The sequence below is a fragment of the Aristolochia californica genome, unplaced genomic scaffold (assembly GCF_029961685.1).
Source record: "Aristolochia californica isolate CCGP_79_NKW_82.1479 unplaced genomic scaffold, dmAriCali1.0.hap1 SCAF_14, whole genome shotgun sequence".
NCBI classification, from domain to species: domain Eukaryota; kingdom Viridiplantae; phylum Streptophyta; class Magnoliopsida; order Piperales; family Aristolochiaceae; genus Aristolochia; species Aristolochia californica.
In genome coordinates, this window is record NW_027181815.1 from 9079665 (window position 1) to 9106403 (window position 26739).

At 36.0% G+C, this 26739-nt stretch overlaps 1 protein-coding gene across 4 annotated transcripts; it reads right to left on the reverse strand.

Moving 5' to 3' along the window:
• Positions 1 to 3846: 3846 nt before the first annotated feature.
• Positions 3847 to 26355, reverse strand: LOC137949763 (phosphoglucan phosphatase DSP4, amyloplastic). Of its 4 annotated transcripts, none has more exons than XM_068795943.1 (14): positions 26265 to 26355; positions 25957 to 26023; positions 25809 to 25859; positions 17837 to 17939; positions 17615 to 17691; positions 17441 to 17517; positions 17217 to 17297; positions 16616 to 16748; positions 16364 to 16423; positions 12621 to 12677; positions 11605 to 11700; positions 7277 to 7336; positions 5133 to 5240; positions 3847 to 4119 (listed from the first exon to the last, which is right to left on the reverse strand). In XM_068795943.1, exons 1-14 carry the CDS (start codon positions 26282 to 26284, stop codon positions 3994 to 3996), a joined length of 1116 nt encoding a protein of 371 aa, XP_068652044.1. In that variant the 5' UTR covers positions 26285 to 26355; the 3' UTR covers positions 3847 to 3993. The 4 variants fall into 4 exon arrangements, with proteins under 4 accessions (XP_068652044.1, XP_068652043.1, XP_068652046.1 ...); XM_068795942.1 differs by lacking the exon at positions 26265 to 26355 and adding an exon at positions 26121 to 26242; XM_068795945.1 differs by lacking the exon at positions 26265 to 26355 and adding an exon at positions 19308 to 19355 and having other exon boundaries at positions 25957 to 25982.
• Positions 26356 to 26739: the final 384 nt, after the last annotated feature.

Below are 26739 nucleotides of genomic sequence, written 5' to 3' on the forward strand. Positions count from 1 at the left end.
CTCTCTACCATATTCATGGAGTTCTTGGCTGTTGGTCATATAAAAAAAATTATGGAATACTTTATAGTAGGTTCTATAACTTTTTTTTTTTTTTTTTTTTTTGTGTTGGTAGAAAATATCTGTCCTAGTAGAACAATAAGGTTTTATACACTAGTTAAAACATGGTAAAAAAGCTGTTCAACTTCAAAAGTGAACAAAACTAATCTTGGAGCATTAAAAAGAGTCTACTAACTATTCTAAGGGTAACCTTAAAATAATCACCATTAGGTACACTTATTTTTTGCGGGTAGTGGGTCTATAAGTATTGTTTTAAATAATATAAAATAATTAGTGAATTCAAAAAATGTTTAAAAGTTTTAAACAATTTGACACAAAAGGGGAGAATTAAAAAAAAAAAAAAAACCACATAGAAGCCCAATTTTTATATGGTTGTTATATGGTTTTTCAAAATTTCTCAAGAAGGAAGAAATATGGGACCTAAGGAAAACATGAGCTAGGAATGGTGCTAGACAAGACTTGACTTTGGCATGGTGTCAAGATTGACTTTCAAGCACTATAACAAAAATGACTTTATACGATGAATTTTTTATCAGTTAAATTAATTTTACGGCTAAATACTAAGTACAGAGGCAAAAAAATTTTGGCTATTTTTAGAATATCATCGTCAATGAAATTAAAATTTCACTGAAAAAATCCTACTTGGAAAATGACAAATATATTTTGTTGATAAATATTTTTCACACCACTATTTGGGAAACACATCTTTGACAAAAAAAATTTGCCATAGAAAAAGAACTTATTAGCAACAAAATTAAAATTTCACCAAGAAATGTAGCCTATTAGCATAATTATTTTATGTAAATAAATTATATTTTTTATTTTATTTTGTAATTGTATTTATTAATATTTAACGACAAAATTTAAATGTCATCGTTCATGTAGCAGAAAAATTTCAATTTTATTTTCTAAACATATATCTTAATATTGGAGACAAAATTCACTTTTTGTTGAGAATTGTAGCCTATTATGGGATATATTTTTTGTCAGCAAATAAATTATATTCTTTATTCTATTTTTTCATTCTATTTCTTAATATTTAGCACCAAAATTTTGTCATTCTACAAATAATTTATATAAGGTATTTTATTTTGTAAACTTATTTCTTAATATTTGGCAACCACATTAAAAGTTTGTAGAGGAACGTAGTTAGCATCAAAATTTAAAAATTTCAAAAGAATGTAGTCTATAAGTGGCAAAAAATAAAAATAAAAATGGTAAGAAATAATTAATATTTGTTATTTGATTTCATAAATTTATTTCTTTATATTTGGTGGCAAAATTCAAATTTCATAGAACTTTATCTGGAAGTGTATTGCCAATATTTGTTATGTAAATGTCGCTAAGAAATAACTTATGCTCATTATTTTATTTTGTTAACACATGTCCTAATATTTGGTAGAAAAATTCAATTTTTTTCAGAAAATAATACCTATTAACGAAAAAAATAAAAAATTTCCAAGAAATAACTAATATTTCTTATTTTATTTCATAAACTTATTTTTTATATTTGGTGGCAAGATTAAAACTTTGGCAAAAGAATGTAACATATTAGCAACAAAATTTATATTTTCTTGAAAAAAACGTAATGAAAACAAATATTGGAATTTAATTATTTTCCTCATGAGTGATTTATCTACGGAGAACAAGTTGTTTCTAAGCTGAATTGCCAACTCCATATTGTAGGAGTTGATGCAATAAGAAGCGAATTGAGTTTCAAATTTTATTAACTCTCACTTCAAGAAGCAAGAGGTGACAAGGACAAACTATAGATGCAAGGAGCAAGAAAAAGAATTTGAAAAGTCATGGCAGACAAACTACTATGATAGACTCAACATTTGTGTGAAAAAAAAAAGAGTCAAGCTCATATACATGGAGTTAGGTACATGCACATGGGGTCGAGCATAAAAGCAACAAGTCGAGCCCAAAGAAAAAGAATTCCAAACTGAATCTATCTAAAATAACAAAAGGAATCCACCCCATACAAACAAGAAACAAGGAGCTAGGAGTTGAACCTAAGAAATGATAAGTTCAAAATTCTTTGTTGACACCTATAGGAAAAAACATTGAATAGGAGTTGACTACATCAAGAGGATTCGCCCCAAGTTGAAGATAAAGAACATATTTGATCCCTACAAAAAGACCTCAGTAGGAAACATAAGATAAAGGATTCAACCTTCAAAAGTATCGTTGGAGCATAAAAAATTTGACCCCAAACTACACATAATGAAAACCCAAACTTTCCAAAGGCCATACCTTTTTCTATACGTTTTTAATTTGTGTTAAGTAAACTACCAAAGTGATAAACAACACAAGTATAATTTAATAAGTATTTTTTTTTAAAATTTTGGAATATTTTTCATTGATTTTTTATAAGAGCTAGAAACATGCTTAATATTGTGTAACAACTAGTTTTATGAATTGGGAATTTGTCCTATAAATACATAAGTCTTTCGTAGCCTAAACAATAACTCCACACATGAAACTTTCAAAACTCCCTTGTCATCTTCAGATTTTGATATATGAGAATTGCACTCTCCCACTCAAGATTTAGTTTCAAATAGGTAAGTGTTGTTGACATAATTTTTAACTGTCCTTACAATTTGAACTATTATTTTTCAAATTCAAAACCTGCGTTTAATTAGTTCTTTGAATTTACTTTGATATCTATTCTAGTGTTGTTGATCATTTGGTAGCAATTAAGAGACACCCACATGTGTAAAGGTGACATGAATAATAAATAAGGAGAACTTTCGTAGAGATGACATTGAATTGTAATTATACAAGCCGGTATATATTGTCTTATATCTTTTTCTTTTTGAAACATGTAGCCTTAAGGGCATTGTAATCATTGTAAACACCTTCGTAACTATAAACATAACCCGAAGGCATAGGGTAGAGTATTCAAACTTCTTCCTCTTTGTTCAAATTCGTCCTTATCCCTCTCTCATTCTTTTCCTCTTCTTTCTCTCCCATGGTTTATTCTCTCCTCTCTCCCAAGAGCTAGAGTTGACTTTTGAAAGTAACACACCAAAAACTGAAAAATTGCTCAATTGAATATAAGAGTTATTTTGAAAGAGACTTCTTTAGAATTTTGAAGTTAAAAAATTTTGGTCACCAATCCCTTATTTTAATCACTTGTTCTTATCACTGCTAGCACCCATTTAGAACTAGGGAGTTCTTACACGAAGATCTCCCTTATGTGCTACCAATACTGACCTTGTGAAGAGAAGGCCGTGTTGAGGCAAACAAATGAACAACTTTTGAGAAGCTGAGTATAAATCATCCTTTATGATTCACTCACCAGATCCATCGACAAAACCACCAAAAGAGAATACTATCAAGCTTCATGCACAGAAGTGGCCATGTATCTTTGCGAGTGCATCAGAGAGAAATAATTGTCATCGTTTCAAGAGCAAATAGAATTTGTGAGCATCAAACATGGAATATCAACAATTCCCTCCACTCAAAATACAAATTGTTTAGTTGGAGTTTTTAGACAAATCAAGCCCTAAAGTATGAACTAAAGTTCACGAGTCATAAGAAAGCTGTTACACCAGCAAGGGTTAATGATTGGTTTTGCCTGCTAGTCATAGTTTTGTAGTTCATAGTATATTATCAAAGCTTTTGCACTACCATAATACATTCCTCTACCAGTAGTTTTCTAAATAGAGTCTTCGTCGATGCTATAATTTCAGATACGATCATGTAGATGCATATCTCAAATGTGGCCTAATTCTAAATACAACTTAGTTCCAAAGATGGCCTATAGAATCTATTAAACATAGATAAACTAATCGTTGAAAATATTTATACTAAAAATATATTAAATAAAAATGAGACTCGTATGAACTGCCCATCTTATATATCATACCTTTACAACATAGTGTACACATATAGTCCACAGCTGTTTGTTAAGGTCCAGGTAGCTCCTCTTCATCCAGTTAAGCTTTCAAGAAATTGCTTTATAATCAACCGTTCCTCTTCTGTGAGATCAACATCATCATCCATCAACCGCTTCCTCTGTTCTCTTTTCACATCAGTAGAATCTACACTGTTGACCTGTAAAGTAAGGCAGACAAAACTTATTCATCCACTTTCAAGAAGAAACAAAGTGATTCTTTCGTTATTACGATCTCCAAATCTGCAGGTCTACAAACAAGTGGTCAATCAAACTTAAATGATTTTTCAGTTAATTACAAGATTGAGCATTCAAATAAAAATCAAGACCAACCACTAAGCTCCTACAGAAACAGAATTTCCAGACAGGAAAAAAGGTTTCAAGTGCTTTGAGACTATGGTTAAACTTTGAACATAAAGAAACATATAATCTCCTCAGAAACTTGTACTCCCATGTGGCCATTCCTAGCTGCCAAATTGAGAAACTTGTACATTCCTGAAAGGGGTACGATAATGTAGGCATTATTTCTTACACCTTATTTAGTTATTATTATTAGGTATTATTTAGGAATATAACCAAATGAAATTGGTCGTGTAGAATAATCAACACTATTTTCCCACATGTCCTATGTCTCAACATCCACATCACATCAAGATATTTCCCTGCTTTTCAATATAAAGAAGCAAAATGATTAATGCCATATAATCAGGTCCTTTCATATCATGTTGACAAATTTTCAGTTCATTAGATACATGATCCCAGAATGAAAAACCAAACAAAAAACCTCTATAGGTGTTGTGCCCCTGTCCATTCAAAATGACTAACTAAAATTTGGAAGCCTCTTTTTGTGTAATAAGTATATGAGCTTTTGAATCTTAGATCAATGAGGGGTTATTCTTAACACTCCCACACATATGGTTTTCTCTTGTGACTCCTACACTAAGGATAATTTTTTCAAGTTGATGTCCATATATAAATACATAGTCTAATACCATGTTAAAGTTTGGTTAGATCCATCACAAATTTAAGTCACCAAGATTAGGAGATATCTTGCCAAGCATAAATAAACAATCTTTTGAACATTGGAACCATGTGGAGCTATTCTTAAAAATAACATATAGTTTATTCTTCATATTTATCGAGTTAAAAGACTTTTGACAGTCTCAAATCTTACACGAACATAATTGTTGACATGGCCATCTTTGTTGGGTTGAGTAATTAATTCATATTTGTTGCAAAGCCATTCACCATCTACTATATACTTGTATTCATAACGTCCTTCCTGCAAGAATAGTTCCGATGGAACAGTCAAAACCAGCATATACATACACTAAAAAAAAAAAAATTTGAGTCCAATAACAGCATAAAAAAAACGTCCTATAACATAATAACATTGCCGTCAACGTTAATGAGAAATATTTCCAATGAAAAGTCATCAAAGTTTTCAGCAACCAATTGAAGCAGGTAACATGTGGAACATAGTAACTCGAGCTAAACATGTGACGGACTATATGGAAATTGCCATCAGCACCTTCTCGGAGCATTTTATTATTCTCATTTTTAGAGCAGTTTCTCTAACAAAGTATATTTTCTGCACAAACAGTTTTCCAAATCTCCTTTCCATTTTCTGTCCTTGTATGTGACCTGGCACTTGAACATGTGTCCCAACATCTGGGTCAGTTTACCTACCAGTTAGGTACAGACTGACTACTACTTTCGCACACTACTTGTATTGCCCCATTGATTTGGTCTCTGTATGCTTAACTGAAGATGGACAACTCTACAACTTCGCTACAAGTACAGAACAAAGCCAATGTAACAAAAGCATATATAATGCTTTGACAAGTTAACATATGATCTCTAGATCTTGTTGTGCTATTAACCTTAGCCAATTTTAGAGCTTAAAAGACATGAGAGCAAACACCGGAAATATATGTACTATGAGTTCTGAAAGCAATGCCATCAGACTCAGATTGAACCTAACTAATCCAGGATCATTCCCCACCCGTCTTCAAAGTCATGAAACAATCAAACTCAAAAAAGAGTAAAAATCCTGTTAACCAGGCTAGTTTCCCGGTTCAACTAGCTGATGCAGCCCAACCACTTGGCTTAGCATGAGAAACTCTCCTTGTGCAACAGAAAGAGCTTCTTGATTCCAAGAGAAACAGTGAAAGGAGCAATGTGGCCTATCCTCTGCTCTTCCAGCACCAAGAGAAAAGGAAATAGGGAGGGGTCTCTCTTGCTCTCAGTCAATCAACAAGGGCCCTGCCAATACCTCCATTTTCAGTAAACCTGGTAAGGAGGGAGGGGGGCAGGAGGTAGTATATAATTTAGTTGTGGGAGAAAAAGCTAAACAATATGAAGATATAGAATTTCTTCCAAAACAATTAAAACTACAGAAAAAGAGGAGGGAAAATTACAAAAAGGCCAAAATACAACAGGTTAGAATTGAAAACTTCCTACTCTGGGAAAGTAACCAACTTTTAGCATTTCTGCCTTGGGAACACGTTTTCTATCTTTAATAGTTTCCCAGCTCGTCAGAAATTCCATGAGGAGAATTTTCTTTAAGAAACTCTTAGGTTAGTAAGTCTTCTTTAATAGTCAAATTAGAAAAATCCCAAAGTAAGTCCATTATTAGAGGTATCCATCTAAGTTAGCTGATGGAATTCTTTCTTGGAAGTGGTCAATTTAGCAAGATCTAATTTAATTGTAATTAAAAAAGGTTAGTCCTAGGAAAGTTCTATTTTGGTGAAGTAATTAATTTTTGGCATATCCATGATTATTTTAGAATCTATAAATACAGAGGTATGTTGAAACTTTAAATCAACATTTCACTTTAATATAAATTTTCTTTTTGGTTGCTAGAGCACCAGTCTCTCTTTCTTTTTGCTGAGAATAATTTCTTAGTGACTTTTCTCGTGAGCTAGCTACTGGTACTTACCAAACAACACCTGTAAATACATGTTATTCTCTTTGAGCTTGAAAACCGGAAATTCCTAAGAGTTGAGATGTATAAGACTAGGTTACTCATACTCCAGCACTGTCCCTCAACTTTATTTCTCTAATTTTTCAGGCTTGCCCCTCCTTTTCATTATCTAGGTCGGTATAGAAGACTCCCCCTTTTTTTCTCTTTTGTATCATTTTATGATTTGATATGCCATTGAACCTCGTTCAAACAAACCCAGTCACTTTGTTGGTTCAATACCTGGTCAGCTTTACAACATTGTAGTTAAGTGCATATGTAACCTTAAAAACCTTCAATAAAACTGAGATTGCATTCATAAAAAATTAGGGATGGAAATAATATTTAACACTTACAAGCAATTCTCTCTCCAAAATCCATAATCCTTTTTCTTCATCAAAAGTCAAAGGAATTTTCTGAAAGAATTTCATACCGAAGTTAGCTGACGGATGCAAAATAGGAATACTGTATCACAGAAAAGACATATGGGAACATAGTTAAGACAGTCAAATCTAGAAGGAATTGATAAACACGCTTATTGTTAGAAAATGTGATTCAAAGGGTAATATGTCCCTCTTATTCTATTACAGTTTGGGTAGGAAAAGTCAGTAGTTAGCTCTTATTTCTTGTTTAATATTAAATTTTAAGAGAAGGATCAGGGGAATCTTCAGCCAGCGCCACTTTGGCCCACTCAGGTTTGCATGTGTTTCATGCATCACCTACCACTAGTTAGGTTATTGATTCAGAAGTCTTAGCTCACATGACAAGTACATTTTCTTAATTTTAATTTTTTTCTAAGTCTTTGCCTTTTAATCTCATACTTGCTAATGGGTCCACCTCTCATATTCATGGTGAGAGTGTTGTTCGTGCAACATTCCATGTTATTATCTTCAGTGCTGTTTGTTCCTAAATTCTATTCAATTACTTTCTATCAGTCAATTTACTAAACACCTGAACTGTTTTGTCACTTTTTTTTGAGAACGATAAGAAATTCCTCAATAAGAGAAAGGATGTACAATAGAGAGGCAGAAGGACAATCAAAATAAAGCAAACAATCAAGCTAATGAACATGGAGAAAAATCTGAAACTATTAGAAAGATCTACCCCATATCTCTCTAAAGAATCTGCCACTGAATTTGCACTTCACATGCTGGATATCAAGCTGCCAAGAATACCTCATCATGAAATATGAGAAAACCTTCGAGGAGGTTTCCCAAAGAAAACCAAGAGATAAACACAGACGAACCACCTTCCATAACCAGGGAACCTGAAAACTTCTCAAAGAAGAGCTTAACACCCCAGGGAAAAGCCTTGAGTTCAGCCACAATCGAATCACAGTAACCCAATGGTGTAGATCATACATAGAGCAAAAGACCAAAGCAGTCCCTAACAACACCCCTACCCCCAGAAAGACCTAGATTACCTCTTCAGCTCCCATCAAAATTTAGTTTCAGCAAAACCGGCAAAACCGCCAAAGGGGGAGATCCTGGAACAATAGTGGGAATACAAGAGCCAAAGAAAGAGCTATATCTCGCAAATGCATTCTTAAAACAGAACTCGATAAAACTAAAGACCATAAAACTTACTAACCCAAAGAAATAGCTATATCTCCTTCACCGTGCTGGATCCGACCACTAAATTCGGAACTTAGGATGCCAAAACCTTCAGATTGAAAACAGTTGGTTTCTTAAGGGGGACTTTGATCCCCTTCTCTTGGGTTGGTGGGACGACCTCTCAGCCACAACCAATCCAGGCTGGATCTTTCTCCGCAAGCTCAAGCTTCTTAAGCCCATCCCGAAAAGGCTGGTCCTGGATCGACATGCTGCCAGCCACACTAAGAAAGCTTCTCTCCTCTCCCAGATTGTCTGCCTTGACAGTGTCGAAGAATCAAGGTCTCTTGTTCACCCGAATTTAATACTCGTATCTCTCTCCAAACCAAATCCCCATCAATTTCTCTTGGTGAACACACTCATTGGAAGCAGCGTTTAAATGGTTGGCTGAGGGTGACAGAAATACTAAGTTCTTTCACTCTATGGCCTCAGCCAGAAGGACTAACTGAGCTACTTGTGTATCAACAATGAAGTAACTTCGAATAGAGCCTTCATTATTGACGCTCGCATAAGTTTTTTCAGTGACTTATACTCTAGAGGAATATACAAGCAAAACCAAGCTCCAAAACATCCAACTCCCCAGAATCTCTCGCTACGATGCTGACCTTCTTGAAAAATCAAAGTTGTTTCCCTTGGGATGCCCCTTGATCAAGCCATTGGGCCTGACGGCTTCAACAGAGAATTCTATAGAAGCTGCTAGCCAATCATCAAAAACGACCTCACTGCCATGATCTACAATCAAAACTGTATCACCTACCGGGCTATGGGGGGCCTCCATCGTACTTGTACCCAAGAAGGTCAATGTCAATCATCTCCGCGATTTCAAACTGATCAGCCTCGTCTCTGGCTCATAAAAAATCATTTCCCAGCTCCTTGCTCACAGATTTAAGCCGGTTCTCCCAATGATCATCCATCAGAGCCAGAGTACATTTATAAAAGGGTGAAGCATCCTAGATTCAGCCATGGCAACACTCAAAATCCTGGACTACTCCAAGAGGTTTAGCCACCCCTGATTTGCCTCAAGGTCGATCTTGAGAATGCATTCAATCATGTCAATTGGCAGCTCCTCGACGACCTCCTCCTACATATGGGCTTTGGCACCTATTGGAGGTTCTGGATTAGAAGTTGTATTTCTTTGGCTTCCTACTACTCAACAACACTTCTTGCGGTTTCTTTCAGGGCTCCCGATGAATCTGATAGGGGGACTCTCTCTCCTCTTCAACCTGATTGTTGAGTATCTATCTTCGATGATATACCCAACCAAGGAAGTTGGATAACTTCAACACATCGCCAATCAACCAGAGCTAGACGTCCCTCTCCTGCAATTCGTTGATGACACCCTATTCTTTGGGGAAGGTTCCTTTGAGCAGGTCAGACGCATTAAGGCCTTCCTCAGCCTCTTTGAGCTCTCCTTGGGTCAAAAGATCAACAGGCAAAAAACTACACCTATGGGATATTCCATTGATACTGATGATTTAAACTCCATGGCCACCTACCTTGGCTGCTCGTTGGACTCAATGCCTAGCTCCTACCTGGGCCTACCTCAATTGACTGCCAACCTCATAAAAATCTTTGGTCTCTCATGATTGAAAAGTTAGAAAAGTGGCAGGCACATTGGAGGGTAGACTATTGTCCAAGGCTGGTAGGCTCATGCTGTTACAATCCTACCTTGTTGGGATTCCAACCTACCTCTCCCTTATCCTTTTCACGCCTCAATCTGCCATCGGATTGAAGTCCTTAAGCGATGATTTCTTTGGAGAAGGCCCCATGTTGATTTTAAATATAATTTTGTCAGCTGGGTCAACATCTTCAGGCAGAAACCCACGGGTGGCCTTGGCATTCGGCTCACCTCTAATATGAACTCCATCCTCCTTAAGTGAACCTGGAAATTCAACAGACAGCCCAAGCCTATATGGGGACCAATGGTGTCTGTTAAGCTCAAGTGGATCAATGGTTGGTGGACTGCTGGGGGGCACTACCATTGTCTCTTGCCTCTATGGAGATCCTTCTGCCTCTTCCTGCCGGAATTCGCTATTGTTGTTCACTACTACATTGGCAATGGGTCGAAGACAAATGTCTAGTCGGATTGGTGGAATGGGTTCAGCCCCTTAGCTCCTTCTTGTCACTCAATGCTAACCATTACCTCGCAATGCTCGGTGACTGTTGCTGATATTTGGGCCCCCAAAGGCTACTGGAATTTCCAATTCTGGTGCAGCCTCAGTCATGACGAGGAAAAATCCCTGCGCACACCCATGACAAGATGATCTGGATGTCAAAAGCCAACAGAGTGTTTTTTATCTCCTCAGCATATTACCTCGGAAAACTCAGAAGATATGTCGGACTCATCAGGATTCAAATCCGAATGAGTATCCGTATAACTGCAGAGCATGTTGCCACTGGAAATTCATACATCACGATCGTTCTCAAACTTCCGGGACAGTTGAAAGCTTTTTGTCAAGATCATAATACAAAGGACAGGAGGGTCTGGCATGGGCTGTGTTTCTAATACAGGGCGTAAAAGAACACTGTTGTTAAAGTTGGGTTACTTCCTCCCAAATGGACTACCCAAAGTTACCAAAATAATAAGCATAAGAGCCCTTCATGCCCAAACCCATCTGAAATTATTCCCCTCCTCGCAACAACTTTCACTTTAAATAACAAACCTGAGACATGGAGCACGTACGACCACAGAGGGGGGAATTTTTAACCACCGACACTCTCACACACATCCATGCCTAAACATGTAACCTGTCACAAGACAGGATATACTCACACAGTCCATATAGAACACAAACATGGGCTTGGGTTGGCTCTACTATTAAGCTAAAGTTAAGTCAGTTCCTTCAAAAATGAGATTAAAAGTATAAACTGACACACCGGCAATAATTAGCTAAGAAACCATCCAAATTAGCGCATAAAAAAACCAAAGATTTATCACCAACACATTTGAATTTAAAGTAACACTGAGAAGCTCCTGTTGACTATAGTAAAAAAGCAATCTCGTTATGTAGCAATACTACCAATAGAAGGAAAAATCTAATAAATTCTTTTTTGAAATATGAGATATCTATTACCTGACCCCATCCAATATCAAGACCAGAGACCTCAACAGAAGAGAAACTATCACCTTCCCAAGTCAGTGAAACAAAGCTCTTCTCCAGACCAGTAATCTGGAAATAAGAAGACCTTTTATTAGATACTCCATTTAACAAGAAAGGGTCAAATGAAGCAATTCAGATATGATATTTTCCATTTCAATCGCCATATAAATAAACCTTAAGCACCTTACCCATGAAAAGCGGTTTTGTGTTTTTTTCCTGAAAGGTTCAAAGTTGTGAACGGCAAAAGATACACAATAACATCAACTTCAAAAAAGCTCATCACTAAGCACAGTAAAAGGGAAATTCCAAACAAAAAGAAACTCCTTCATTCAATCATACACCAGAGATAGGTATAGGCCCATTTCAGTTGACCTCTAGGTGCTGCTTCCATAAGGGCATTGAGTCTTCAAACAAATCCTTACTAATTCAAAATTCATTTGTCTTCTATAACTATGACTTTTATGTATAATATGCTTGTATCACACCTTTGAAACACAGAATTGCAAATTCTTTTCCATATTTTTGGTAAGAGACTTGAGACGGTTCTTCAAAGATATTCAGATAATTTGGACAATTGCAGGTAAGTAGGGCACATAATGATGTGCAGCTTTCAATACATTTTGTTAAAAGAAACATATAAATTTTGAATCTTACTAATCTTGAATCACCCATTTTTTATGCAACAAATTGGACAATCGATCAGCATCAGCATTTTCGGTCAGCATTGCATCATTAGTAGTTCCAATTAATATCTGAATAAATCCACAAGTTAAATAGTATTTAACCCTAAAAACTTAAAGAAGAAATGGAATTTTAATTCTCCAGTAAAAATGTCACCACTAAGGACATATAATAGATAAAAATTTTAAGGAAAAAGATTGAAGTATTTGGATAGGCATGATATCCTGCTGCTTTCCCGGCATCTTAAAACTGTCATTCAAATAGAGCATATCTTTGCAATTCAGTACAAACAAGTGAAATGGAGTTACAATATCAGCGGTTGCACTCTTTATGGCCTCCAATTTTGGAAAGCAGGCTCGTTTACTCTGCAGTAAAGCATGACAACTTATTAGAGACATTGTGAAAATCAACTTTTTTTTTTAAATGATGCTGAATTTTATTAAAACAAAAGCTCAAACAAGCAGATTTGAAAATCAACTTTTTTGAAAATACATAATGATCACAGCAGCAATTCTCTTTCCAGAAAAATAAAATAAGCCTTGGATAATAGTCTAGTCAAACCAAGATGACGATTCCAAATTTAGAGACTAAACATTATTGAATTGATAAGGAGTTGAATGATTTGCATCATAAAAAACAGTAAAAAGTACATTTAACATCCTCTGAGTATTACGGAGAAGGCCTGAAAGATAAGTAAGAAACAAAGGCAGGATGAACTGGACATCAAGATTGCCTATATAACAACAAAACCCAAGAAAAAGGCACAACATTAAGCACTGTTAAATTACAAAGGCAGGGGTATTTTGGTCATTTCTATATATCTAATAAGTGTCATAATGTATCAGATAGGTAGTCTTTAATTTCATATGCCTATGTTTCAATTTGTGTGAAAATCTGGCTTGTATACAGGAAAATGTGTAGGGTTGTACTTGAACGGCATTTTAGTCCTTTCATAATGTTTTACTTAAAGAGATTTAAAGAGGATTAGTCTTGGTTTCTGAGACTAATCACGCAGCCTCCTATTGCTGCTTCTCTCAATTCTTTTCCCCCTTTTACATCTTCCCCTCTTCCAACTCCAAATTTCTCTAATTGTTTGGTTTTAATCATGGTATCAAAGCAGTAGCATCAGTTCTTGGGAGTTTTTACAAAGGATTCTCTCTCTCTCTCTCTCTCTCTCTCTCTCTCAATCCAAAAGGAAGAATCGGTTCGATCTCCTCTCTAGTAGGGAAAAATCATTTTTTTTTAACTGCCATAACCTCCTTTGGTTAAAAAGGCGTCCTTGAGATTCTCAAGCAGTGCCTCGAGCAGCCCGAGTGGAGTTTGCTCTATTTCCACCCTCGAGCTCAGCACTCCTCCACTCAGAAGTGTCTCGTCACCGTCTCCCCCTCGCCACCTTGCCTCCTCTAGCGGGACTCGCCACCAAATCCAATGGCGGAAGATCTCTCTGACAGAAGCAGCAGCAGCATAGCACGCACGTGACATCTGGTCCTCAAGGTGATCCCAACGACGGCTAGCAAACGGTGGTCAGCCGAACATCATGAAGAAGAATCCGTTTGGCCTCGACTAGCGAAAAATCCTGCGTTCGAGTTTCGATATGGGAAGAGACAACCACAACAATCTGAAAGACCCACGAGCAATCAGGTGACACTGTCTGAATCCTCTCCAAGTCGGGGACGAAACACTCCATCACTACCTATCTTTGTTGCCGATTCGTTCCTCCATCTGCTTGACAAGGTCCTCTTGGACAAATCTGGTCGCAAGCTTTAGCCGCACTCTGTGAGCCGGCGATTTCGCCTTCTACCTCTTCACACAACACTACCTCGGCTCCCTGAAGTGTACTATCACTCAACGGTGCAGAAACACAATCATGGCTCTCTTTTTCTTACCCCAAATCACAAATTTCGATTTTGGTTGGGCCACCTTTCTTTCAACTTCGGTGTCGGCACACCATCGACTGCATCGCTGGCATCTATGGCGACATCCTCTGGATTGACGGTTGTTTTGATTCGCTAAAAGATCTGCACCCCGATGAAGTTTTTTATCCAGCCAAACCGTCCGGTAAGTGGTCATCAAAACCTCAATATTATTTCCGGCACATCTACCTTCTGGATCCATCTTGTGTTTGGTGACCTGGAAATCCTATCCTCCATGATTCCCAACTAGCGAGATCCCCAACCCAGTATCACTCGCCCTGATCCTGCCTCGGCTCACACTGAGTCAACTCGGGCTCTCGCGCACCCTAGTCTCTCTGATTCAGCCCCTACTCTGGTCGAGTTCACCCACCCCCTTGTCACTAGCCAAAATTCAAATTTCATAAAAAAAGAAAAGAAAAAGTGAAGTAATTAGTAGTGTAGAGGAAAGAGACTGAAAAGGTTGGTCTGTTCAATTGAGGCAGAACTAGTTCAGCTCAACCCTCCCCCTATTCTCGGCTCATGCCGGTTTTTCCCGAGCTCTAGCCGAACTTGTTAGCTAGAATAGGCTGAGATCTAGTAGCTGGTTCGGGGACATATCATAACAGAACTACCCTTAAGAATATTAAAGTACTCATCATTCCTCGATTCTTCAACAATTCGTCTCCACCGGTTTCTCTTCCTCTCCCTTCTTTCTATCTTGTTTCTCTTTTTGTTCTCCCTCTTTCCTCTACTACACAGATGAAAGAATAGTCACATGCATCCATTTCTCTATCATCAAATCTACCATTCTTCATTCCATCAAGACCTCGTTAATCCCTCAATTCCGTACACCGTCTTTGTCATTGCCTGCGCTCGTTTTCCCATTCTACCAATTAGAAGCATTCATCAATCATCGAGACACAAAATTTCTTAGAAGAACACCTGAATTCAGATAACTTATGTCACATCTACGTTTTCCCTTTAGAAGCCCCTGTCAACCCACAACTGCTAGTAGCTTCTACTGAGGACACAATTGACATTTTAGTTCTACCAATAATTTCTGTTCTATTTTGCATAGCCTTTGTTGCCCTCTCTATTCTTACAATTAGGGTAGTCAACACATTTTTTCTGGTTTTGTTGAATTCATTATGATTTGCAAGGTTTGCCTAACAGAGTAAAGGATTTTAAGTGATGAATGGTGGTTCATATCAGGTTATCTACATTGCATAGGACTAACTAGAGTAGGATGCTAGGGTGAAAAAAGGAAAGCAAAAGCTAGCCAGGTATGAGAGACTTCGTACAAATGATTGAAGAGGATAAGGATTAAAATTTCTACTTTTTTTTTGTGTAAGAATCTTGAAAAATTTCTTCGTTTTCTTTTTGTGCCAACTACCATTTTCTTGTCCCTTGATGCCACAGACAGGAGGGTGTTGATCTCGCCCCCTCCACTTACCAGGCTAGCTTGAGCTCAAGCCACTCGATTTTTACTCAAGCTCACGAATAGGCTTGAGTTTGAGCTTATGCTTGGGTTCAAGCTAGGAGCTAGTTCGAGCAAAGCATGAGCATGCCATAGCTCGAGCTCGGCTTGGCTCGGCTCAACACGATGCCACCATTACTTGTAATCACTTGGATTATAGTAAATTACTTGTTAACCCCTCTCCTTAAGTATGACAAATTACAACCAAAAGACTTAAATAATCCTCACTGTCTAACAACTAATTAGCTGAGTTAATCAACATCCCAAAATAAAGTTGATGAGCTAATCAACATCCAAAGAAAAAAGAATAATGGAAAAAAGATGAACCCCTCTCCTTAAGTACAACAAATTACAATCAAAAGACTTAATAACCCTCACTATCTAAGAACTAATTAGTCGCTTTAAGGTAAGTGACAGATCTACCCTCACATACATATCAGCCTCAAAACATACATGCACCTCAATCTTACTTCTCTCAACAAAAATGTGTCCCTTTTTTTTAACAGAAATGAATAATATGCAAATCAAAGCCACAAAAGAAATGGACAACTAGCAGAAGAAAGGCAATTTTGATAAAGTTATCTCCACATTAACGCAAATTGGTAGCTCTGTGCATGTCCTATAATCCAACTGAGAACCGTGGAATTCTACTTGAAATCCAAACAAAAGAAGTGAGACTAACCTGTAGCAACTGATTGGCTTCGCTTAGTTTGTAACCGAGAATCCAGAACATGTAGGCTAACTGTAGTAAAAAATTTCCAAGAAAGCATTAGAGTTTTTTAATGTATAAAGTTGAATGATATTAAAAAAGTAAAAATTGAATTGTTGAAAACAAGTAACTGCATGAAGACCAAAAAAAGTAGATTTTGCAACAAGAAAACAATCTGTGTGCAACAAATGATATTGGTGAAAATATGTTAATTAAATTGCCAACCGCTACAGCAGGAGCTCTTCCAAGACCAGCAGTACAATGTATATATGTGACACCCTGATTACGCTTTACAGCCTTGTATAATTTGCTCAATACAGCTGGAAGTCTTATTCGTAGATCAAAAGCATCAAAGTCCCTGTTGAGTCACATGTTAAACAGGACACTTTGTAAAATGTGGAGTACTTATTAGTGGATAAAAAATTCAATATATTAACTGAAAAAACGTAAGTTAAGTGGAGCATAAACAACATTGTAAATGCACAGTAGCAAGCAATTCCAATAAACCATACATTACAAGCTATATGCTAATGGCTGTTACCTCTGGCTTCATTATGCAGCAAAGATAGACTTGTTACAAATTTGGTAAGCTGACTTCATTAAACAGAATAATTTCACATGAGAACATTCTCTTTGCTTATGCATGTTCTATTAGCTACAAGACAGAACACTAAACTGCAATTGTTGTCAATTATTGAAGCTTATTTGTGCTTTTTATAAACAAAAATTTCATGGCAGCTTACTAACAGCTTGACCAATTTCACAGTAGATCCACATATACCAACAGTTCATCAAAGATGATGATCCACCATAGAGTTAATCTAACCTTATTTCAGCTCGAATATGCTCAATATCTTTGCAATGCTTTGCATAATCTTGAATGGCACCAATGTCAACCCCAAAATATCTAGGAAAGCTAGTTAAAGAAATTTAACCAAAGAGTGCTATAAAATAAAAGGAAATTCTATAAGTAAAATTTCTAAAGATTATAATGAAAAAAAAATGCTAGAGATTGATCCAGAAAGCAACAATAAACATAACTGGGGATACTCAAGGTCTGAATCTTGCTGCAAGCAGAAAATGGTCTTCACTCCAATGGTGCGAAGCTTGTCAACATCTTCAGGTGTCTGTGTTCAGTGATGTAAATGTTTAAAAAAAAAGGAAGGGGGGGGGGGGGGGGGGAGAAGAGGAGAAGATTGAATTTAGAATTGGCTGTGAGATTACCTGTAAACAAGATCCAACAATCAAATCTTGGAGAATGTAGTTGTAGTTCATTCCTAGTTCATGCCGGTATGTCAGCACTGTATGGTCATTATAAGAAGAGAAAGTTAAACGTTAGAATGAATCACCACTATAAGGATAAAAAAAAATATGTTGAATTGATCATGTATACTGTCTTTTGAGGGCAGTTCATAATGTGGAAACAACACAAGAATGTGCACATACCAGCACCCATAGCTTGTGTCATGTCGTTACTGTATATCTCACTCTTTTCCTCCTTTAGCTCAGAGCTGCTCATCTCTGTATTTGATGTACGACCAGATAAAGCCTGGAGAAAGGTGATTTTAACACTAACATAAATGTAACAATGAATTTTGCTATTTATAATGCAGTGAGTGAAGCATCAGTAAATTAGATTATTCATACCAGAATATAAAGATGGTCAGCGCAGAAGTAGTACATAGCATTGTTAAAGTAGTTGCTGAAAACTATGAGGACAGAATGAGTCATCCTATACCATCAAAGGTTCACGAAAGAAGGAAGTAAAAAAGGAAAGAGGAAGAATGAGAACAACAATTTACTATTTTTGGAAAGAGACTTTTAAAGAAAGTATATGTTTTAATAACTTCTACCATGGAAAGTCAGCAAGTTTCTACTTTTATGAGTTTCTTAGTTTATCAACAAATCCAATTAGAAGAGTTTTCTTTGAGAAAGTGTTGGTAATGTTACAGCTTCAGGATCCCATATTAGGTTAAATTTGAGAGAGCCTTAGAGAGAGAAGAGAGGAAGAAGTATGAGGGAGAGTGAAAAGTAGTTATCGAGATTGATGGATGTCGTTTCCTAATTCTATATTAAAAGGAGTCAACCCAGACTCAATATAAAGTGTCTAGAATACCCTTCACTAATACACTTAAAGTGAGGGCAAAACAATCATTCGGTAACGAACTACAGAAATTAGTAAATCCAGTGGTCTTTCAGCAGTTTTCTAACACTCCTCAAGTTGTGGCATACACATCATTAGAACCCAGCTTGAAACACACGGACCAGAAGCTAATGCTTTGGTAAGATTTCTGTAAGTTGATTCTTTGGTGGGACATTGTTCGTAGAAATAATCCCATTTTTTAGTTTACTCCCCATAAAATGACAATCAACCTCAATATACTTTGTGTTCACAGAATATGGGTAGAAGGTCATGTGTGTAGCAACTTGATTATCACGATGGAGAGGTAAAGGCTATTCAAAAGATAAGTGCATCTCCACTGAATTTCACTTATTGCATGAGTCATGGCTCAATTCTACTTCAGCACTTGACCAAGCTACTATATTTGCTTACGCCTTCAGGTAAATAAGTTTCCTCCCACCAAGGTACAATATTCTAAAGTACACTTCTTATCATCTTGAGAGCCAACCTAGTTAGAATCAGCAAAGCCTTCAATGCGAATATGTCTATGAGACTTAGAGTAGTTAGATCATAGTTTCTTACCACAAAAATGGCTGCATGCGCAGCAGCACCAACTACGAGAAATCCACCAATAAACATGAGACATGTGAACAACAAAAGTTGTTTCTCATAGTCAATAGCTAAGTATAGATAGAGGAGCATGGAATACATATGGGGAGCTACAACAATGGTTGAAGAGCCTAAAATCGCTAAGTTAAGAGATAATTAAGTATGCCAGTTTTTAGGATCTCATACCTTTATGGCCCTAACCTGCAAATGGACCTTTATGAGCCTCTAAAATATCTGTCAAAACATGACCAAAGCCCTAGTTAGTCCTATGACGAACTATCAAAAAAAGAATTGCAATAGCTAAATAATGGTGCACAATATTGGTCAACCATAGACCCCTTGTAACAGGGTCTAATTCTCCCTAAAAAGTAAGAAATTTCACATATTTTGACCAATTCAAGGTGAAATTTGGGGTTGCTACCTCAACAAAACTTGGATAAAGTATTGAGCCAAAAGATTCCAATTCAAGATATATTCATAAGGAAGCAAATAGCAATCCTTGCTCCAATGACTTCTTCAAATACCCCAAAATTCGTTCTAATGCCAACAAGTAGGAAACTCAAGGCTTGTGCATATACCAACTGATCACATTGACAAAAAAGGAAATATCTAGCCTATGCAAAAACGACCAATAACCTAGATAAGTACTTACTTTTTCAATGATTCCTTTCCATCTTGATCAGAAATTGTAGTGCAAAAGTTTTTTTATCTTCGATTGAAGGAAAAACTAAAGTTCCAAAACTCCGAAGCTTGTCGAAACTGTCACAAACCTATGTGACATCCTCAATTTAGATTTTTGAGTGTTAGTGTTTAAAAGGAAATGTCATAAGCACATATTCTCATCCTAGAGGCTTTTTTTGGGAGAAATTAGCTCTTGGCAATCTCTAATGAAGAAATCCTAAACCTTCACTTTGAAGGAAGAGAATTTCAATTTTTTAATCAATGTTTTCCTAGAAAAAAGGTTTCTAACCTTTTGTTAAAAGATGTTATGAGGGGTAGTTTAGTAATTTTACCTTGTCCATAAGGTCTAGTGATAGTTTTCTCCTGTTCAGCATGTCTTAAAAGCTCTATGGTCTTAGTTTCATGTCTTTTGGAGTTGTATATGTAAAAATGTTGAATTTCTGGAAAAGAGAAAAACTTCACTAACTTGTTGTAATCTGAGTACATGAACCCCTATTTATAATAGAGGAAAGTAGAAGAGTCCAATTCCAATTAAACTGCTCTTATCCCAATTACACCCAAAGTTTAACACTTAAAGATAAGTTCTAGCATAATTAAATATCTAAATATAAATAGAAAACTAACATAACTAAAACTAAACTGAAACTCTTCTGTAAAACCTCATTCTATGACTCCTGTAAGACTCCACCATATAAATTTTAGCTCTGTGAGACTTCTTACTGTGAGAATCATGTAAGAGTCTTCCATATCTTCTCTTCAACACTCCCCCTCAAACTGGAGTTTATAACTTTAGCTTGCAAGGAAAAGGACTCCCGGTCTTCAATTTTCCTTACCACAAAAAATTCTTCATAGACATAAAAACTTCATCTTTTGTGTTCCCCCTTTTTAGAATATTTTGGTCACATAAAAATTACCACAACATGTAGAATAAAATACCTCTTTCTTGTAATTATTCTTCTACTTCTCCCCCTCAAGGTGGGGATCAAAAGGACATAGAGACCTAGCTTGGAAAAAACACAATATGGGAGAAGAAAATCACTCCTAACTGTATGACAACGCTCCATACACCAGTCAAAACGGTTATAATCTGAAACACACTCCACTCAATTTTAAAGGCAGAAAACTAGCCCAACTTAAGAGCTTAAAAAAGAGACTACTCACTTTTTAAGGGTATCTCAAACACAAATCACCTCTTGGGTAAAAAATAAAAGACTTGACACAAGCTGGATGTTGGGCACACTCCTATACTTTTTAGGTAGTGTTTAGGCATTGCTCTGAGGTGATAAAAACAAACGATGATAAACTAAAGAAATACTTAAGGAAAACAATTTTAACCAGAAGAAGGTGACTATGCAACACTCATACTTCCAAAGTGACTTTTTTTTTTGTCTTTGGAAAACTAGGGGAGACTATAATGATAGAACTTAATAAACTCGACCAAGTATAACTTTTTTTGGGGTGATCACAATTTTTTGGAGTTAACTATGCGAAAGATATAAACCAAGAAACAAAAACACAAATCTTGAAAACAACATTGATGCAAGATATTACATATTTTGAATGAGCTCATCATGCAGTGATTAAGTTGGACCAAAACTCTCTGATTAGAAGACAAATTTGGTTAAAAAACCGGGATTTTAGGAGAAAAGGAAACCTAAATCACATCAATGCCTGGAGAGATAATAGGAGAGAAAATAGGGAAAAATGAGAGATTTTCGGCAGAACTGACCTTTAATACTTCTGATATCAATATCTCCAAAACTATAGCTCAGAATCACAAACGGTATGTTGTTGAAGAAGCTAGACTCAAATAGCTTTAATTTGATATCTGATTTGACATAAAAATATTTGTTCTTGAATCTTTTATGACCGATTGATTCTCTTTATTATGTATCTTGACCCTTGTCGACTCCAATGCAAATATCTCTTTAAATATAGATCAAATTGACATGAAATTTTCTCCTTATGAAACTAGTCTTAAATAACTTTCATAAAAGTATAACTACTCTTCATAAATATATTTCTTTGAGATAAATAATTTAATAGATTTCGGAATCTATAATCTGGCCGAACTGAGTACTCTTCTTCTTTGGCTAGCATAACCATTGACTCTTCCAAGATCGATATCTCCCTCTAGAAAACTCAGATTGAGAATTTTTTGAATAGGTAAGAAAATAGACTTACAAATATTTCTTTGAATATAAAATTCTCCTTGTAAAGTCTCGTTCTTGATGGCATAAGATGACTCAAATTTTGAAGTTTTCTGTTGTTGCTCGAATCTCTCTTGCAATCTGACATTTGTTGCTTCAAATATCAATTTCTCTTTGTAAAAAACTCCGATTGAAAAATTCGTTTTACATTGGAAACTAGACTCGAAGATCTTTCCATCAATATATAATTGGCAATATGAAAAGCTCAGTATGGAGGTACGAATGCCAAGAAACAACGTAAATTGGGACTTAAAAGAGAAAAAAAAGAATATGAACGTAAACTACTAGAGATGATAGATTAGAAAAGGATCACATTATCTCTGTGGATTGACCAAGTCAACTCACAGAAGTTGCTTTGATACCATATCGAATTTCTGGAAAAGAGAAAAACTTCACTAACTTGTTGCAATCTGAGTGCATGAGCCCCAATTTATAATAGAGGAAAGTAGTAGAGTCCAATTCCAATTAAACTACCCTTGTCGCAATTACACTTAAAGATAAGTCCTAGCATAATTAAATAACCGAACATAAATAGAAGACTAACATAACTAAACCACCTTTAAACTAAAACTCTTATGTAAGACCTCTTTCTGTGAGACTCATGTAAAACTCTACCATATAAATTTTGGCTATATGAGATTTCTTATTGTGAGAGTCATGTAAGAGTCTTTCATATCTTCTCTTCAACAAAAGTATGGAGTGTATATGTCTAAAGGGCATTATTGTCTTTCAAGACAAGTTGTCACTTAAGTTAAAAGGAAAAAGGATCTAGCATGACCCTAGTAGACGAAGGTGACTTTGCTCTCTTTCAGAAACTCTCTCTCTGTTCTCTTTCCTTTCTCTCTCTATCTTCTCTAATCCTCCATTCCTTCACCTCTTTTAAAAACAATATCCAGAAATCAAAAGTCCCAAGTTTACAAGAATTAAGGAAATTTTCAAAAACCTTAGAAACCTCTGTAAATTCCAAAAAAAATTCAACCTTCACAAAATCAAGAAAAGCCCAAAATTTTTCAAAAATATCAGAAAAGACCCAAATGTTAAAAAAAATCATACAAAGTCCACGAATACCTAGAACCCTTAAAGATCACAAAAAAGTCCAAAGTAAGATTCATGCATGATAGAGCATCTATTGATCATGCTACTTCGGCTCATCCACCAACATCTGCAGGTTGCAGAGGTAACTAAACCATCAAATCCTGTGATTTATGGTCCCTAAATGATAGACCCATACCACTTTAGAAACCTAAAAGCAATTGTACACAAAAATCAGCCAATGCCTTCCATGCCATTTCTCACTTTGAGACAACCCATCGTTTGGTTTCTCACTTTCAACTATATCCTCAGTAACTATACTCCAATCCTCCAAACATGTTCTTGCCTATCGAAGTTGGAAAGTGCATGGAAGATGAAAACGAAGGCCATCTATAACAATGACACATAGGAATTGACAAATTATAGGTAGTTGGCTATAAATAGATCTTTGTGGTTAAACATAATCCTAATGGCAGTGTAGACAAATTGAAAGCTAAACTAATGCCAAAAGGTTATACTCAAACTTATGGAATTGATTATTCTGAAATTTTCTCTCTCGTTGCCAAGATGAACATTGTTCAAGTACTTAACTGCTAACCATTTGGCCCTTCACTAGCTTGATAATAAGAATGCATTCTTTAACAATAGAAGAAGAAGTATACATGAAGAAACCACTTGGATTTGCGGTTGAAGGGGAGTACAAAGTGTGCAAACTGAAGAAGTCCATTTATGGACTCAAAGAATCTCCCCAAGCATGGCCTGACAAGTTTTATAGGATGGTTCTAACTTTTATGTTTAAAAGACACGTAGTTGACAATTCTATAATTGTAAAAAGCACATCTTGAGGTATAGTTCTCATGGCAATTTATAGTTCTCATGGAGGATATTATGATAACTAGAAGTGACAAATATGAGATTACAAAGACAAAGAGTCATTTACACAAACATTTCCAAACAAAGGAACTGAGGGTTTCTCAAGTATATTTTGGGAATTGAAGTGGTGCAGTCCAAATTCGGTATAGTCTTATCACAACGATTGATTTAATGAAGGAGACAGGAATATTGCAGTGCAGACCAATTGGCATAAGAAGAAGGTTTGTTGCATGATACAAATCAGTCCAAGAGATTTAGTAGGGAAATTGATATATTTTATAGTTACAGAACTTGATGCTTCATTTCCAATGAATGTAGTTAGTCAATGCATGCATTCTCCTTGAACTTCCCATTGGATGACACTAGCTTAGAGAGGATATTGACATATTTAAAGAAATTTCTAGGGAATGAATTGGTATAAATCTTATGGTCATGTGCACATAGAATGTTTTACTGATGCAATATGCGCAAGTATGGTAGATGACAGAAAATCTACATCTAGTTATTGTACCTTGGTTGGAGGGAATCTGGTTAATTGGCGTAATTCAAAAAAATGTGTAGCAAGATCAACAAATCAAAAGACAAAATCATGGCTCGTGCAATTAGCAAAATGATGTGATTATAGTCTCTTCTTCAAGAATTGTAACTACTAGTGAAAGACCCAATGAAATTGTTTTGTGATCACCATGCAATCATCCATATTTTGAATAATCTAGTCTTCCGCCAAAGAACTAAACATATTGAAGTAAATTGCCACTTCTTACAATACAAGGTTTAGAAATGAAGTTTTCTTTACTTAACATGTATCATCTCATAAACAACTTGTGAACATGTTCACCAAAACTTTGCAACCAACATAGTTGTCTTCAATTTGATACAAGCTGGGTATACATGATCTATATGCCGCAGCTTGAAGAGGATTGTTTGAGTATATGAGAAATTGGAGAAGTTAGAGTTCTAATTTGAGTGTGATTCTTGGTTGTTGTATTTTATAAGTCTTTGTCAATCCTTCTAAAGCTAGGATCTTTTGCTATACGAAGATTATAAATAAAATTGTGGGAAAAAGAGGGATAGGTTTCCTAAAGCAAAACTCTCTCTTCTCTTCTCTTCTTTTCTTTTCCCGCTGCCCTACCTCTTCCTCTTGTCCCACCTCCATTCCTTCAATGGGGCTCTAGAACTCAACAATTTCCATTTGAATCATGCTAGAGACTAGAAAAGTGTGACCTAAGAATTGATAAAGCATATGACAGATAAAAATGGAAGAAATCCCCCCATTAGCTGAGTAATAACAGGGACAAGGCTTTGTTGATGATTACTTAAACATACTAGAAAAAAAAAATCAGCAGAATGATAAGGCAACTCTCAGAATCAAAAAGCAACTAAAGCACCATCAGTTGCAAACTCGGATTGATATTTACACATTGAATAAAAACAATTTATGAACAAGAAGCAATAAGTCGACAGTCAGGGAGTCGACCATCCCTATTGGACCCTAACACTTTAATACAGATTCTAACTGCTTGCTCAAACCCGCTAAGAAAGAAGAAAATACGTGAATGTTAACAGTTTAAAAAAATTATCACATATGGCCCACAGATCCTGAAGTTTCAAGGGGAACATGAAGTGACGGTGGCCAAAAAAATTATCAATAAGAGAATTCAAACAACGCTTGAAGAAAATCAGTATGCATCCTTACAGACTCTAACTCTTCTATAACTATCTACACCTAAGAGCTCAAATTCACTCTCCAGGTCTCCAGATGGATAAAAAAAATAAAATAAAAATCGTTAGAGTACCCAAATTTGTAGCCTCAACAAGAAAACGATAATAATCCAATTTTGCAAATGAGTAAATAGGTTTCGGGTCTATTCGAGAAAAAACATAACCTAACCTTTAGAGAAATGCTCGGTCGAAAATTAGAATGTCTTGATTTTGCCATCGCCTGAAATTATCCAATATGAATTCAACATTCAGATATAGCGAAATCGAAAGTGGTGCAATAGATGGGCAGAACCAAAAAGGCAATGAAAAGTAGCCACCATCAGTGAAAAGATTGGCAGATTTCGTCCATCCTGTCTCAGGGCTTGTGAAAGCAAAGCAGAACATCTGAAATTTAAAAAACGCAATCTCCATTAGAAAGGTGATTCAGTACAAGAACAGGTAAAGAGCAAAACAAGAAGAATATTGATAAGATTTTTATTACTGGGGAATATTTTGAAGGCAGTTCATCGCAGTGTCTAGGGATCAAGATGCGCAGGAATAAGTAACTACTCGGAACAAAGAGTACGACTTCTAATTTTTGGAATATCACTCAACAGTGGGGAGTGTCCTGTCCCCAAGCAGTTACCTGCTCTTATGTACGCTCATTTGATCTGAGCCATTTGATTAGAGTTTTGATTGGACGGTGCAGTTATAAGATCTAATTTCAGCATTATCATGAAGTTGTCGCCGAGCCAAGGGGGAAGAGACCGCATTCTGGCGCTGTCTGTTGCTCCTCTTCCTCCGGTGACTGGTATATTTTTGTTTTTCTTTTAACTTCTTCTCACTTTTTTATCCTCCTTTCTTCTCTTTTACACCCCCTCCATTCCCCTTTTTATAGGTGAATAAAATATGAGATTATATTTTTTCAGGAAATGTATAATCTCTTTTAAACCTTCCGTTTTTCTTACTTTTTTTCATTTTCAATTTTTATTCTTGTAAAAAAATAGCTTTCTTCTCTAAAGAAAAAAATCATTACATCAAGAATTTACGATCGAAGTGATCAATTTTTATTCCTATATTTTGATTTGTGAGTGAAATGATTTTTTCGGCTTTGGTACAAG